The sequence below is a fragment of the Pleurodeles waltl genome, chromosome 2_2 (genome assembly GCF_031143425.1).
Source record: "Pleurodeles waltl isolate 20211129_DDA chromosome 2_2, aPleWal1.hap1.20221129, whole genome shotgun sequence".
Taxonomy (NCBI): Eukaryota; Metazoa; Chordata; class Amphibia; order Caudata; family Salamandridae; genus Pleurodeles; species Pleurodeles waltl.
Window position 1 is genome coordinate 1,098,391,959 of NC_090439.1, and position 13,886 is coordinate 1,098,405,844.

A 13,886-nucleotide genomic window follows, 5' to 3' on the forward strand; every position below is an offset into this window, starting at 1 on the left:
GAGGTGTGGGCATTCCTAGAAGACCCCGGAAAGGTGGAATAAATGTGGGCGACTTTGATAAAGAAAAACTGGGAAGAGCATTACAGCCTTCCTCTGATGGCCAATTAAAGGCTGAGACCAGATCCATAGAGGATAACGATTTGATGATTGAGAAGATTTCTCCAAATGATTTCTGAGCCATCTCAATTTTATTGGCATAGAAGCCAGGACAAACCTGCCAAATGCAACTATAATATGCCTTGAGGGCTGGGCGATACTTAGTCTTACTGGAGGCATCAAAGACCCTGTGCCAAATGCGTTCCAGGCATTTACAATTCTTTTTGATAGTAACTCGTCATTAAACCAGTCAGCTGTGGGCATGGCTCCATGTGTGAACCCGTCTGCTAGTGGTGCAATTTGGTCCAGTGCACCAGGTAACCAGCCTTCCACTTGCACTTTAGCTTTATTGACGCAACTGTCTGGGCTGGGACAATTAGCGGCCAGAGCCAAGGTAAAGCTAGAAGAAGTCATCTTGGCCAATTTCCTTACATTTACTATCTGTCCAGAGATGGAGGTGGTAAAAGATTTCAGGATAGGTACCTGGAAAGGGATGGCCAGGTAATCAGACCAAGGTAACAGCAGAGGAGGATCGACCGCTAGATTGGTCAGATTCAAAAAGTCAAGCATGTGTCTAAGTCTACGAGTGGATAAAGAAACTAATTGGGAGAGATGGAGACCTTTCAGGTCTGCAATTAGAGCAGATGCCCCAGGGCATGCAGTGTGGGGGTTCAGGAGTCCCCATGGGTCAAGTAGGGAAAGATCTGCCATCATGTCTTTGAGGGGGCCCCTGTTGGTGGTGTTATGTGCTAAGGGATGGTCGGATGTGGCCAAGTCGAGGCATTCACCATGTTCAAGTCACAACTAACAGCAACCTTATTTGGTGCTGTTGCTGCAGTATCCTGACAATGCCTGCCATTGATACCCTCCGGGGTGATAGTGTGCACTGGAAATATGCAATACGTGTATACCTCAGGTGAATACTGAGCCTATAAAAAATGTCTGGTCATGTAAGCAAAGCTTAGTAAACACATTGTGACCATGTGGGTCCGGGAGGATGCGTGCTAAGTTGTGGAGGCGTGGTTCCTTGAGGTCTTCAGAGGTCGGGGGTAGTTACAAGAATCATGGTGACCTAAATGTCAAGATAGTCAGGGTAGGAAAATGCCCAACAGTGTGTATATATGGGAGTATATCTTGGGACACTCCTACCTGTGTAGTAAGATGGTAAGACTCTTGAGTGTGAGGACCGGGACTAATGGATCTGTGGTCTTCAGTGGGGATCACAACTTGTCCCTCAGCTGGGGTTCTTTATGAGTGTATCAAGACTTTGGACCCCATTGTTTGGTGAATTCTTCAAGGCAGAGAGACTCACTCAGCATATTATATTACAGCAGGAGTGAGCGGCAGATCAGGTTGTCGGTTCACATCTAGTGGAACAGTGTTGGCCTGATGTCCATCCCTGTGGCTGAGAAAAGTATCCTTTCAATTGTCTGGGGTCATCCAATTTAATAATCTTATTGGCATGGGCTGTCAGCATTATATCCAGGTCTAGGTGCCCATACGCAATTGTTTGAGTCTGGGATAAACATGTAAGAAGCATTTCTGAGTGGTTATAGTTTGCCTAAAAAAGTTCTGTGAAATGATTATCTCAAATCATCAAAAGGCAATAGGCCTTTCTTTATTGCCTCCTGAATAACGACACAGGCCTACTGGTGATACAGAAAGCATGCTATAATTTGTCTTTATTCATAGGGCATCATGGTCTTATTCTGTGTGCCCACTGAAGCTCCAGAAATGGACTGAAGTTGAGCTTTGTGATAGCCAAAATAAAGTGGGTGAGAAATCCCAAGATTTAATTGCCTATCAGTTCTTTGGCTCTTCTGAGATCAGGTGGTTTTTGCAACAGATCAGGGGGTTCAATACGACCTTGGTGGGTGGCATCAGCCGCCCGCCAAAATCTGACCGCCATGCGGCCGCCAATGCGGCCGCACCCCCGCCGCGGCCATTTGGAGATCCCCGCTGGGCCGGCCGGCCGGCGGAAACCTGGTTTCCGCCCGCCGGCCCAGCGGGGATCACGGCTGCAACATAGGAGCCGGCTCCAAATGGAGCCGGCAGTGTTGCGGCCGTGCGACGGGTGCAGTTGCACCCGTCCCGCTTTTCACTGTCTGCACAGCAGACAGTGAAAAGCTGCATGGGGCCCTGTCAGGGGGCCCCTGCACTGCCCATGCCAGTGGCATGGGGAGTGCAGGGGCCCACAGGGGCCCCACGACTCCCCCTACCGCCAGCCTTTTCCTGGCGGTTCAGAACGCCAGAAAAAGGCTGGCGGTCGGGGACTCGTAATCCCCTGGGCAGCGCTGCCCTGGCGGATTACATCCGCCTGAGCCATTGTGGCGGAAAACCGCCGGCCCCGGCGGTGCGACCGCGGGGTCAAAATACGCTGGGAGGCACCGCCAGCCTGTTGGCGGTGCTCCCGTCGTTTTGGCCCTGCGGTTGTAATACCGCCAGGGTCATAATGACCACCCAGGTCTTCCAGCTTAATGATTTTCATCATTTGATCTTGTTCCCAGTCTATAGAGGCTGCCAGTCTGCTGTCAACTTGGTACAGTCTGGATTCCACACTGGACAATCTTTGTTAAAGGAGGAGATGTCTTGGTGGATTGATTGGATATCTGCAGATCTTTTGGATCTATTTTCTTAAAGCATAATCTTGTGTGCCACAGCTCTTTCATGAAGAGTTCTAGGACGACTTCTTGCTGGACATTGATATCTTTCCCTTCCCTTCTTTAGACAGCTTCTCCACCACATCCTCTGTGAAGAGTAGTTGCCTAGGTGATTTTGACATTGCGGAAGGCCTTTAAGAGGGGAATGAGCACTCTGGCCAGAATCAGGATGGCAACTGTTCCAAGTCCAGGTACTTGTCACATGAGTCAGTGTTGCCTGAGGACAGATACCTGTCACACGAGTCAGTGTTGCCTGGGGGCAGTGTCTAGTGCCCCAAGGTCAGGTCCCACTATTCGTGTGGGACTCGGCAGGTCCCACCGGGCTGCTTGCCTTAAGGTCAGTGTTAGGAGACAGAGTACTGCAGTGGATGTTGCTGTATCTGGTAAGTATGATTCCGTGCTCCTAAGGCCTCTGGAGTCTCTTTTAGTATATTTCCTCCACCACCGCCATGTGCCACGAGATTGGGTCACAATACAGAAATATAGATTGAGCCATCAGTGTCCTGCAGCCTGATTGAGGCAGGCTGTTCATATAGCTCCTCACCTCTGCAAACCGTTGGTTAGGGCATAAGCTTTCTTCAGACCTGGGAGTACATGGTGAGAGGCCCAGCAAAGTAGGTGAAAGGTGGGGGCCACCGATAGATGGGAATAATCAGAGGAAGTACGTTGAGTGAAGACTGAGAGATGCATCCTTTCACCTCAGGTGTTCTTCTAGGCGAACTTCCCTGTCGGCCCACCACCTCCAGGAGCTTGCTGCCAAGAGGCAATGAAGGCCATGTCTGAGTGTGCGCAGGCTGCTCCGCCCATTGATCTGGGCTCCAGATGGATCGTCACCTGCTGTGCTTGTCCTTCGGATGGGAGACATCTTCTGGGTGCTGATGTCTGTGGTGTTAGTCTGCGATGGGGCCTGGGGCACTATCTGGCTCCTCAAGCAGTTCGGCTTGTAGTGGAGGCTGCTAAATCTGATCGCACGGTGTCCACTTCAATGAGTAGTGGTCCCGCTTACTTCCAAGTCTGTGAGTGATGCAGCATCTCTCGGCACTGAGATGGGTTCCAGACTACCTCCCCCAACTTTGTGACTCATTGATACCCTTCTGATGGGCTAGGAGAACACCTGGTGGCATGAATCTGGCACGAGCTCCACTAGAAAGTCACCATCTTGCTCCAGTGTCAAGCTCAGCCACCCTGCACTGTTTTTTTTTTTTTTTTAAGTCAGAAGCTTCCACCTCCATGACCTTCCAGTCCAGGACATGTGATATTGCTCTCCTTTCTTGTAGGAAGCCATAGATAAGTGACCATGTCAAAAGGGGCTCTTTCCGACAGGCCGCTATCAAATAACACATTTTAATGGTATTTTATTTCGTACTTAGGCACGATTGTGTATGAATGTGTAACCTGTGGTATTTACATTTTTTATTAGTTCCATGCACATCGATGGGTGGCATTTTGATGAGCAACAGTCAAATTAGATTGCATTCTAGGAAGACTGAACCTTCACAGTGTTAATTATCACATTACCCTTGTGTTTTTTCAGAATGGATAGAAATATAATTAGGTGCTTCAGGGAAACCTCATTCTTGTTGCTCAGTATGCGTCATTAATTGGTCAGATGAGACTAATGTCCTGATATCGGAATGCGCGTACGTAATATCCTTTTTAATATTTAAAGTGTCCATGCCATACCATATACCTGGCAATGGTGTGGGGCTCGCGACCCCTACCAAACATGTTACATGGAATGGCAGTATTACTTTTTCTGGCCCCTGAAGAGTTTTCTTAATACTTTTCTATGCTACCATCAACTCTCTACACACCTTATTCCGTTGGCTTTTTAATGTATTGCACTTTGCCATTTTTTCCATTTGGTGTTACTTCAATACACACTTGTCTTTTGCCTACACAACTTAAAGTACTACATAAAAAAGATAAGGACCAGTAAAGAAGATAAAGTAATTTTCCTTGATTATGTGATTTACGTAACACATCTGTTTTTATTAATGGTACTTCCCGTTATCTTTTATCAAAGGAAAAGTACTAGGCAAGGCTGTAAGTTAACCCCTTTATTGTTTAATTTGGTGTTGGATCCATTTCTGTCCATACTTTAAAAAGGTATGGATTTTAAATTTTTGTTTTTTAAGGAATACAACTTTCAATTGTATGCTTATGGTGATTATATTCTTTCATATGTGTTTGAATTGAAAAAAAACATTATTTTAGTGGCATCCCTGAACAACAAAATGCAAGCAGAACATTCTTGGACAAGCCTTTATTGCTACTAACTTGTATAAGAAAGTTACACTCTATAGACCCATTAATAAAGAAAAAAAAAGCTCATTTGCTCTCACTTTCCTGTCTTTGAATGGCATTATAGGTTGCGGTTGTGCAGGGTTGTCAGTGTTTATATGTTTGCTAATGAAGGCTGTTTTGCTTTCCGTGGGTTTCTAGATTCAAGCTTAAATCTAAAACAGGATAGCCTATGTATTTTACACTAATTCATTATTATTGGTCAACTCACTCAAAGATGGTTTAAATCTATTGATGCGGCCCTTTCAACATTTGCAACAGTAACATAGTAATAGTTCCTGTTTTAGGGTTGAAATGATTAGAGCAAAATATTGGCGAAAATTTCCTGATTTTTTATAAATATCATTCAGTTTTACTACTTTGTGAGGCATGGTTTTGGATACATGATAACCAGAATCTCAATCTTCCATTCTGGGTTAAATTTAGGAATTCTTTTTCACTCTCCTTTGGGAGGGATTGGCTGCGTCCCATATGTCCACTTCATTTCCCAGCCCTATTATTGATCATAGTCGCAGACTTTTATCACTAATTCAGCAAAGTAGTCTCCCAGGTAGTGAGAACATAATCTGCTCATCTTCCATGGTGTGGATTGTGGTTTATCACTTAATTGGAACTGGAGGCATATTACATTTTTTTCTGCTAAAAGAAAGACATACTTTACCTGCTTCATCACCGACAATATAAAGTTAATTTTAGTTTGTTTAATTGTATGGCTCTATCAAATGCTTCTATTACTTAACCACATATCGTACAAAGTCTTATTAAACAAAGCATTTGTCATCCTAAGACTTCCAGGTTTTACCACTGGTTAATTGTTTTATATGTTCATGGGAACAACATTTAAAAAAGTGAGATTCGTTAGGAGGTGGATTCGGATGGTACTTTGTCATCATAATTGAGAGATTCAATGTGGTTAAACATTTGCTTAATATCTCATTTACTTAATATTACACACTGGGTTTATATGCAACAGACATTCCCTACCCCTCTTATGTTATAAACATCGAATCCATACACAAATGATAAATGTAGGCCTAGTTCTTTTACAGGAGCATGTATTGTACATATGATTCTGAAATATCCATTAGTGTTATACTGGTGGGTCAATAATGACTCAGCCATTCTAAGGAAACTCTACTCACCAAATCTAGAGTTGTCGGCCAGCCCCACGGACAACTCTTAACTTTGGAAGTCAATGTTGTCAAACAAGAGGGCCATCTGTCAAACTTTTAAAAAGTTTTTCATTTTTCAAAAGCAAACTCACAAAGCATCCAGTTCTAAAGCAAAATGGCAATCCTTCCACGTGGAAGATGAGCAGCTTAATAAACTTCCTTGAGTTACTTTTGATTTACGAAGTATAGTCATTATGCACCTAAATAACTTGTTAATTTCAGACTAACAGTATCACCATCTCCCTTATATCCATTTGACATATATTAGTTTTTCTTACTAATATACAATTCTTAAAATGCTGTTGATTTTACGACTATTCCTTGTGGTTGTAAATACTTTCTCTCTAGATTATAATCTTGTTTCATTTTTATATTAATCTTATAATTTAAAAACCAGTCAGAATTTGCTTTCTCCTATGCATTGAATGTTTTTTCTTGTACTTTCTAGGCAAATTTTCTTTTCCTGTTTGGTACACTTAATTGTACTTAATATCTTTATTAAAGCTATTTACTCAGAATAAAGCTAAGGTCTTTTGCAACTGTAGGTCACTAACTGCAAAGACCTTTTGTCACATTACCATTAGACATAAAGAATATCCAAGTCTTTGAGGATGCAGTTTGATTTAGGATGTTCACTCTTGTTCCATGAAATAATTATGCTTACGAAATAATTATGGCCTCCTCCCAAAAAGCTACTACAAACATCAGCATACACAAAACTTTACTGACACGTCGTATTTGGCTTCAAACCATTTAACCTCCTCCCTTTGTGAAAACTCTGACACTCTTGCAAAGGAACTCAAAAGCAGCCATCAGTCAGTACCTAGCATTATAGAAAAATACTTCTGCTGCTACCATTGTTATTACTACTACTCTTCTGTTCCAACCACTACTAGTAATGTATACAACATTGTTTACCTCTACTTTACTACTGCTTCTATACTACTGCTGCTATCACTAATACAACTTCTGCTATTAGTACTCATAAGACTACATAGGGTTTACTCATAGTATTTATACCACCACTATAAGTATTACTCCGGCTTCCAATACAGCTACCATGACTATGAGTTCTACATCAATACTACTACTACTACCATGACTCCTACTATGACCATTGCTAAAATGTATTATTAAAGTACAACTTCTACTCCTACTATACATGACTACAACTATATAATATCAATACTACTATTACCATAAGACTTCTACTACTACTGCCCTTACTACAACTCATACAACTTCTATGATTAAATAAAAATGCATGTTAAATCTTCATTGTTATTTATTGTGTCTTCTAATTTCATACCATCATAAAAAGCCTGGAAGTCTTACCTAACTGAGGATACAAGACTGCAACCAGCAGCAAAATCATGCATGGCTTCATCTTCTGAGTATGGTTTTGGACTGACGATACAGAACTGTGAGCTCCAAGGAGTTTATAGGTCCTTTCACTACATGCCTAATAATTAATTACTAGGACAGGTGTCCAAAACAAATGTGATGAAACAAGGCATTAATCAAGCAGATTCAAACACCCTGTAGTTTCTTAAATTGCATGCTACACCCTAAGCCTGCGTAGGCATTATTTATTTTACCTCCAAGCCAAGATCCCTCTGCTTGAGGGCCCAAGGCGGGTGTCGAAGAACAGGTTTGTGTTCGTACCACTCCACCTGTGTTCAATGTTGATCACTATTTTTTACTGGCATATGTGCCAATCCAAGTAGGTCAGTTAATTGAACTTCACTCTCTCTAGATGCTCCACTGTGGGCACTTTAGTGGATCTGAACTTCTATATAAGCGCCTAGATTCCCTACTTTGGATAACTATTGGGCTATACAAACTATTTTATTCACTCATTCACATATAAAAAACTCTTCAAAAGACCACACAACATTTTTGTCCTATTCTCCATATCTTAAGCCCTACTGTACTGTTTAACACTGCCAGGGAGCAAACTGTTGTCAATATTCGCAGTCTGCAATTCAGAAGTGGCAATGGTGGTTGGAGGCAACCAGCTAAAAAACCCAACTTGCATCCCATGGATGCCTTTAGTGAAAAAAGATAGGTAAAACTAGTCAAATGTTATGTCATGTTATGTTATGTTGTGTTAAGAGTTTATAAGCACACAAATACAGAAAAGCTGTCCTGGCGCTGAGAGATAAAACAGCTACTACGTCAACCTGAACCTAAAAAAACACAAAACTAACAGAAGCATAAATCAGCTCAATCTAACATTCCCATTAGGAAGAAGGGTTATAAATAATACAACCAAGTCTTACAACCTTTGTAATGGTCCAAGTCTTCTATAACCTCACAGTCACCAACAAAAAAGCTCTACTTCCTGATGTAGCACTCACAAATTTGGCACCTGTAAGGAGCAAGACATCCCTAGAGCGAATGGATCTATTTGGAGTGTACATCTTAAACCTTTTCCTCAAGTAAACGGGACCAGAATTATGAATAGAATGGTGTACTATACAAAGAGATTAAAAAATGATCCTGGTAGCCACTGGAAGGCAGTGTAGCGTGCCCAGTGCAGAAGATGATGAGGCTTTCCATGGCAGGCCCAAAGCTAACTTGTCCGCCATATTTTGCATACGCTGTAATTTATTAAACACAGCCTGAGAAGGGCCCAAGATAAGGGAATTACAACAATTAAACCAACTAAGGATAGTAGCCTGAACCACTAACTGTCCAGCCACGAACTGCAGCAATGGCAGAAATTTACTGAGAACATTCAAAAGGAAAAAACAGAAAGAGCTCAAGTGATCAGCCTGCTTCATCAGCATCAAATTCTTGTGCAAGTAGAAATGAGGATTTTTCACAAACTGAGCTGGGAGAAAGGGATATGATCCAGTAGGGGGCGAGAATGTAGAAGGAAAGGTCTAGCCAACTAAATGGAACTACTCACACAACCTTGATTTTGTCAGTACTACACTTCCGATCATTAGGATGGAGCCAAGATGATACCATAAACATACACTGATGGAATCTCTCTACCAGGGTGGTCCCGGGTTTATCCAGGGCAATCATTAAATGAGTTTCATCTCTGTAATTCACGCAAGTGACATCGAAAGACCTGATTAACATAGCCAATGGATGTAGATATATATTAAACAGTATGGGGCGAAGGGAAGATCACTGTGGGACCCCTTCGCCCAAAGCTCTGACGGATGACACGAAGGGAGGGAGATACACAACTGGGTGTCTATCCTCTAGATAAGATCTAATCCATTGAAGGGCTGTTCCACTAATACCAATCTCCCTAAGCCTGGTAAGAGGAACGGAGTGGAAAACTCTGTCAAATGCCATGGACATATCCTAAAGGACTAGAGCTACTGGGTCGGGGGCGTGGCTTCGGGCGTCAAGATGGCGGTCGCACTCTGAGAGTGATCTGGACCCCTCCGTCATCCGCCCGAAGATACTGCTGTCTTCCAACTTGGTGGCGTTGCACCAACTGTCCCCATGGGTTCCCTGATCCCTGAGGACCCTGCTATGATGAGCGGCGGTGTAGAATAAGCCTCGGGTGCCGCCCGAAGCTTAAAATGGCGGCCGAGATTGGAGCGCCTTGGCGAGGCTGAGGCTGAACCACTAACCCCCTGGTGTGGCCGCCACAGATCTGGAACACCGTGAGAGGCTCGAAAGGAGCCGGAGCCGTGCTCTGAAGCGCAGACCCCCGTGGACTTGGGGGGTGGCGCAGCATCGACTTGTGCAGGGGAACTCCTGGTGACCCGGGCCGCCTCCGTGCCCCTGCCAGGCGGTGCCGGGTGCGGAGGATCACAGCGGCTGGACCGGGAGGGAGAGGCAGGCCGCGGGCCGCACTGAGGAGAGGACTCCTCAGATCAACCCGAAGCGACGAGGCAGCTGCGCGGAGTACGCACGCCTACAGCCGCTGGACCCCGGTGCTCTGATCGGGACGGGCGGCACACAAGAAGCATGCAGGGCACGGGAGGCATGGGTTAAACTCCCGAAGAGGCAACCCGACCTACCGGGAGCTGAGCTGTGGCTCTGACACGGGCCACAGCGCACAGAGAGGAGCAGAGCGGCACATCTAAAACGAAAGGAGCCCCCCCCCCAGGGAGAGGGGGGGAAGAGGGGAAAGGAGAGGAAGAAAAAAAAAATTAGAAGGAAAAAAACAAAAAAAGGAAACAGTGAAAAGAGAGCCTGGTGGCTCGGGCTGCCCCGGGCCCCCAGCCCGGCGGGGCCAACCATTGTTTACCACTGCGGCTGTGCTCCAGGCTTGGAGCCGACCACGAACCAGAATGGTGGAGAGGGGCTTCCCCTGGCTCCCACCAAAACGTGAAGCTGCAACGCGGACAGTGCGCACCCGCCAACTTCGGCTGTGGAGACCGGTGGCCTGGCCGGGGTGAGTGTGGACCTGTCGGGGATGCACCGGGCCCCGGGGGTGTGAGGAGTTGGATCCCCGCGCATCGGGCCAAACCAGTGGAGTGCCAGCAGAGGGGGGCCCCTTCCTCCTTCTCCCCCCCTCCCCTGTGCTGGGGGTGCGACGGGTGGACTGCCCGGAGAGGGCTGATCTGCCGACCCCCCGCGTGGGACCAGTGGTGGGGTCGATCCCCCGGGGCCGAGGGAACATGGATGTGACTACCCCCCGACTGAAGGGGGCTCCTGACTTTGAGGCCCCCTGGCGATCCTGAACTGGTGGCACCTGACGGGGTCCTACACAGAGCTGAGTAACTTTCTGGGCTTCCCCTCTCCGCTTGGCGGCGCGGTCCAGCCGAGGGGAGGGGCGGACCTGCGGCTATCAGGCTCCAAATAAAGAATTGAGACCGCAAAAAACCCGCCTATAATGACAGAGCCCCACCGGTGGACCTCCTCTGGGATGCCCCCCTCGGATCCCCGGTAGTGTGAGAGCACTTCAAGTGCTGGAGCTTGGACAGAATTACCACAAGAGACAACATAAGCCGATCCCAACTCCCTGAGACGAGATGGGGAAGGACATGGCGCACAAACAACCTCCGGCCTCCCAGCAAAAGATCGACCAGTTCACGACGCTGGCGGGCCCACGGGTAGACGGACACGCGGCTAATGGGGGCCCGGCACTGGATGGAGGGAGTGCCATCCTCCAAGCAATCCAATCATCGCAGTCAGTCGTGGAGACCAAAATCGGGGAAGTGCGAGAGGACATGGGCCTTATTAGGCAAGACCTCAGAAATGCAGTGAGCCGAATTACCGAGGTGGAAGGCCGGGTCTCCCAGACTACAGACGAATTAACCGACCTTAGAACCAAAGTGGCCCAGTTGCAGACTCGAACCAGTGAGTTGCACCGCCGTGCGGAAGATGCAGAAAATCGATCAAGACGCAACAACCTGCGCTTTATCGGATTCCCGGAAAGTGTAGAGGAAGACAAGGCTTCCGAATTTTTGGAGCGTTGGATCAAGACCTGGATGCCAGATCAAACTCTTTCACCCTGGTTCGCGGTTGAACGTGCCCATAGGGCCCTTGCTCCGCTCCCCCCGCCGGGCGGCCCAAAACACCCGATGATTGCACGCTTTCTCAATTTCAAAGAACGAGACAATGGGGGTCATTACAACCTCAGCGGTCTTTTTACAAGACCGCTGAGGGACCGCCGTGCGGAAGACCGCCAGTAGTGGCGGTTTGCCGCTCGGCATATTATGACTGTTGGCTGCTCTCCATCCTTTTTCCGACGGAGAGCCACCAACAGCCATACTGGCGGGCGGCGGGGAAGTGGAGGTTGCTCCACCTTCACCCCCACGCCAACAGAACACCGCCCACCGAATCATGTCCTGTGATTCGGCGTAGCGGTGTTCTGTTGGCGGTGTGGTGTCGGCGGAGCAGCCCCCATGGCTCCCATCCCCTCCCGGAGGATCGACGGAACAGGTAAGTCGATCGTCCGTTAGGGGAGGGGGGTGGAGGGGTGTTGTGTGTTGTGTGGGTGCATGGGGGTGTGCGTCTGTGTATGTAGAGGGGGTGTGTGAGTGCATGTATGCTTGCGGGGGTGTTGAGTATATTGGGAATGAGTGCGTGTATGTCTGTGGGTATGTCTGTATGGATGTGTGAGTGTATGTTTGTATGTTGGTGTGCGTGTCTGACTGTGTGTGTGGATGTAGGCATGTATGTCGGTGTGTGTGCGTGTGTGTGTTGGTGGTGCCTGCGTGAGTGTCAGGTGTGTGTGTGTTCTGTGATGTTGGGGGTCGGGGTGGGGAGGGGGCCCTGCCTCCTTTGGGGGGTGGCAGGGGTGGTGGGGGATGTAGGGGAGGGAGTCGGGGTGGGGGAGACCCCTATCAGTGCCAGGGAAGGAATTCCCTGGCACTGATAGTGCTTACCGCCATGGATTTCATGGCGGTTCCAACCGCTGAAAATCCATGGCGGTAAGCCGGGTCAAAATACCACCGGCGGTATAGTGACAGCCGCCGGGATGGAGACCCAGGTCTCCAGCCTGGCGGTCATCTCCGCCCTGGCGGGCGTAACGGAGAACCGGTGGATGACCATGGCGGTAACCGCCATGGTCATAATACGCTGAGGAAAGACCGCTAGCCTGTTGGCGGTCTTACCGCCGCTTCTCCGCCTTCCGCCAGGGTCATAATGATCCCCAATATCCTTAAGGAAGCTAGACGTTCTGAAGATCTTAATATTCCCAGACTATACCCGTGAAGTCCAGATCCGTCGCCGGTCATATGAGCATGTCAAACAAAAATTTAGAGCAATGCAGCTCTCATACATGCTCCTCTTTCCTGCACGGCTCAAAGTCCTTATGGCTGGAAAGGCGTATTTCTTTGCATCCCCAGAGGAGGCGTGGGACTGGCTGACCGAGGGGGGAGTCGGAGCCCGAAGGGGACCCCTGAGACCGGCGGGAGAGCCCTACCGTGACAGACCCACCCCTTTAGGGGGACCCCTGAGGAGCCGGAGGCGTACCAGATCTCGAAAGGGGAGGCGAAAAGACTCCGACATTCTTACGGGCGGTGAGGCAGCTGGAGACCCTGGTTCACAGATGGAGGGTGCCCCCATTGAATCCCCAGAGGCTCGGGACTCAGCTTGAGCTGCAGATGACAACCGCCTGAGCCAGTCCCCGGTGCTCGGCTGATATGAGACATATGGCTCTCATCGGGGTACGCAGGGGAAGGCCGGGGCCGCCCGGTTCGTGCCTGCGGGCTGTGGAGGAGGCCCCACTGGTGGCTCGGTACCTCTTTAATGCCTGCCACGTATGGCTTGACTTCTGACAGTTGATTGCAAATGATCCGACTAAAGGGAGGGGTCCACCACTCCACTCCAACGACAGTCCTTCTGGCTGTTTTGCTCTGGTTGGGTATTTGGGCAACAGATGCTTCCTGGGTGGGAGTATGGGGAGGCGGGTGGTTGGGGGGTGAGAAGTTTGAAATGGGTTTAGATAGCAATGTGTTTTCTTTGTTGCTTTAATATTTCATTGTTACGTTTGAAACGGTCGTCCCTATGTCCACAGGCAGACACTCGACAATGTATAACACCCACGCAACCTACGCCTGGCCCTCACTGACACAGATCATCTCATGGAATGTAAATGGCCTATTAGAGAAGATCAAGAGATCCACAGTATTCAATACTCTCCGCAGATACTCCCCCTCAGTGGTCCTACTACAAGAAACCCACCTCCTTGGGTCTAAGTGCCCCATGCTCGCGCGGGGGGATAAGACAG

The 13,886-nt window shown here is 47.8% G+C and overlaps 1 protein-coding gene across 1 annotated transcript in view; it reads right to left on the reverse strand.

The window, feature by feature from the left end:
• LOC138282875 (ly6/PLAUR domain-containing protein 2-like) overlaps nt 1-7,656 on the reverse strand; it is a 76,041-nt gene extending 68,385 nt beyond the window's left edge. The window contains exon 1 of the mRNA XM_069220867.1: nt 7,568-7,656. Coding sequence (XP_069076968.1) covers nt 7,568-7,619 — 52 coding nt within the window. The 5' untranslated portion in view covers nt 7,620-7,656. The remainder of the gene's footprint in view (nt 1-7,567) is intronic.
• Nucleotides 7,657-13,886: the final 6,230 nt, after the last annotated feature.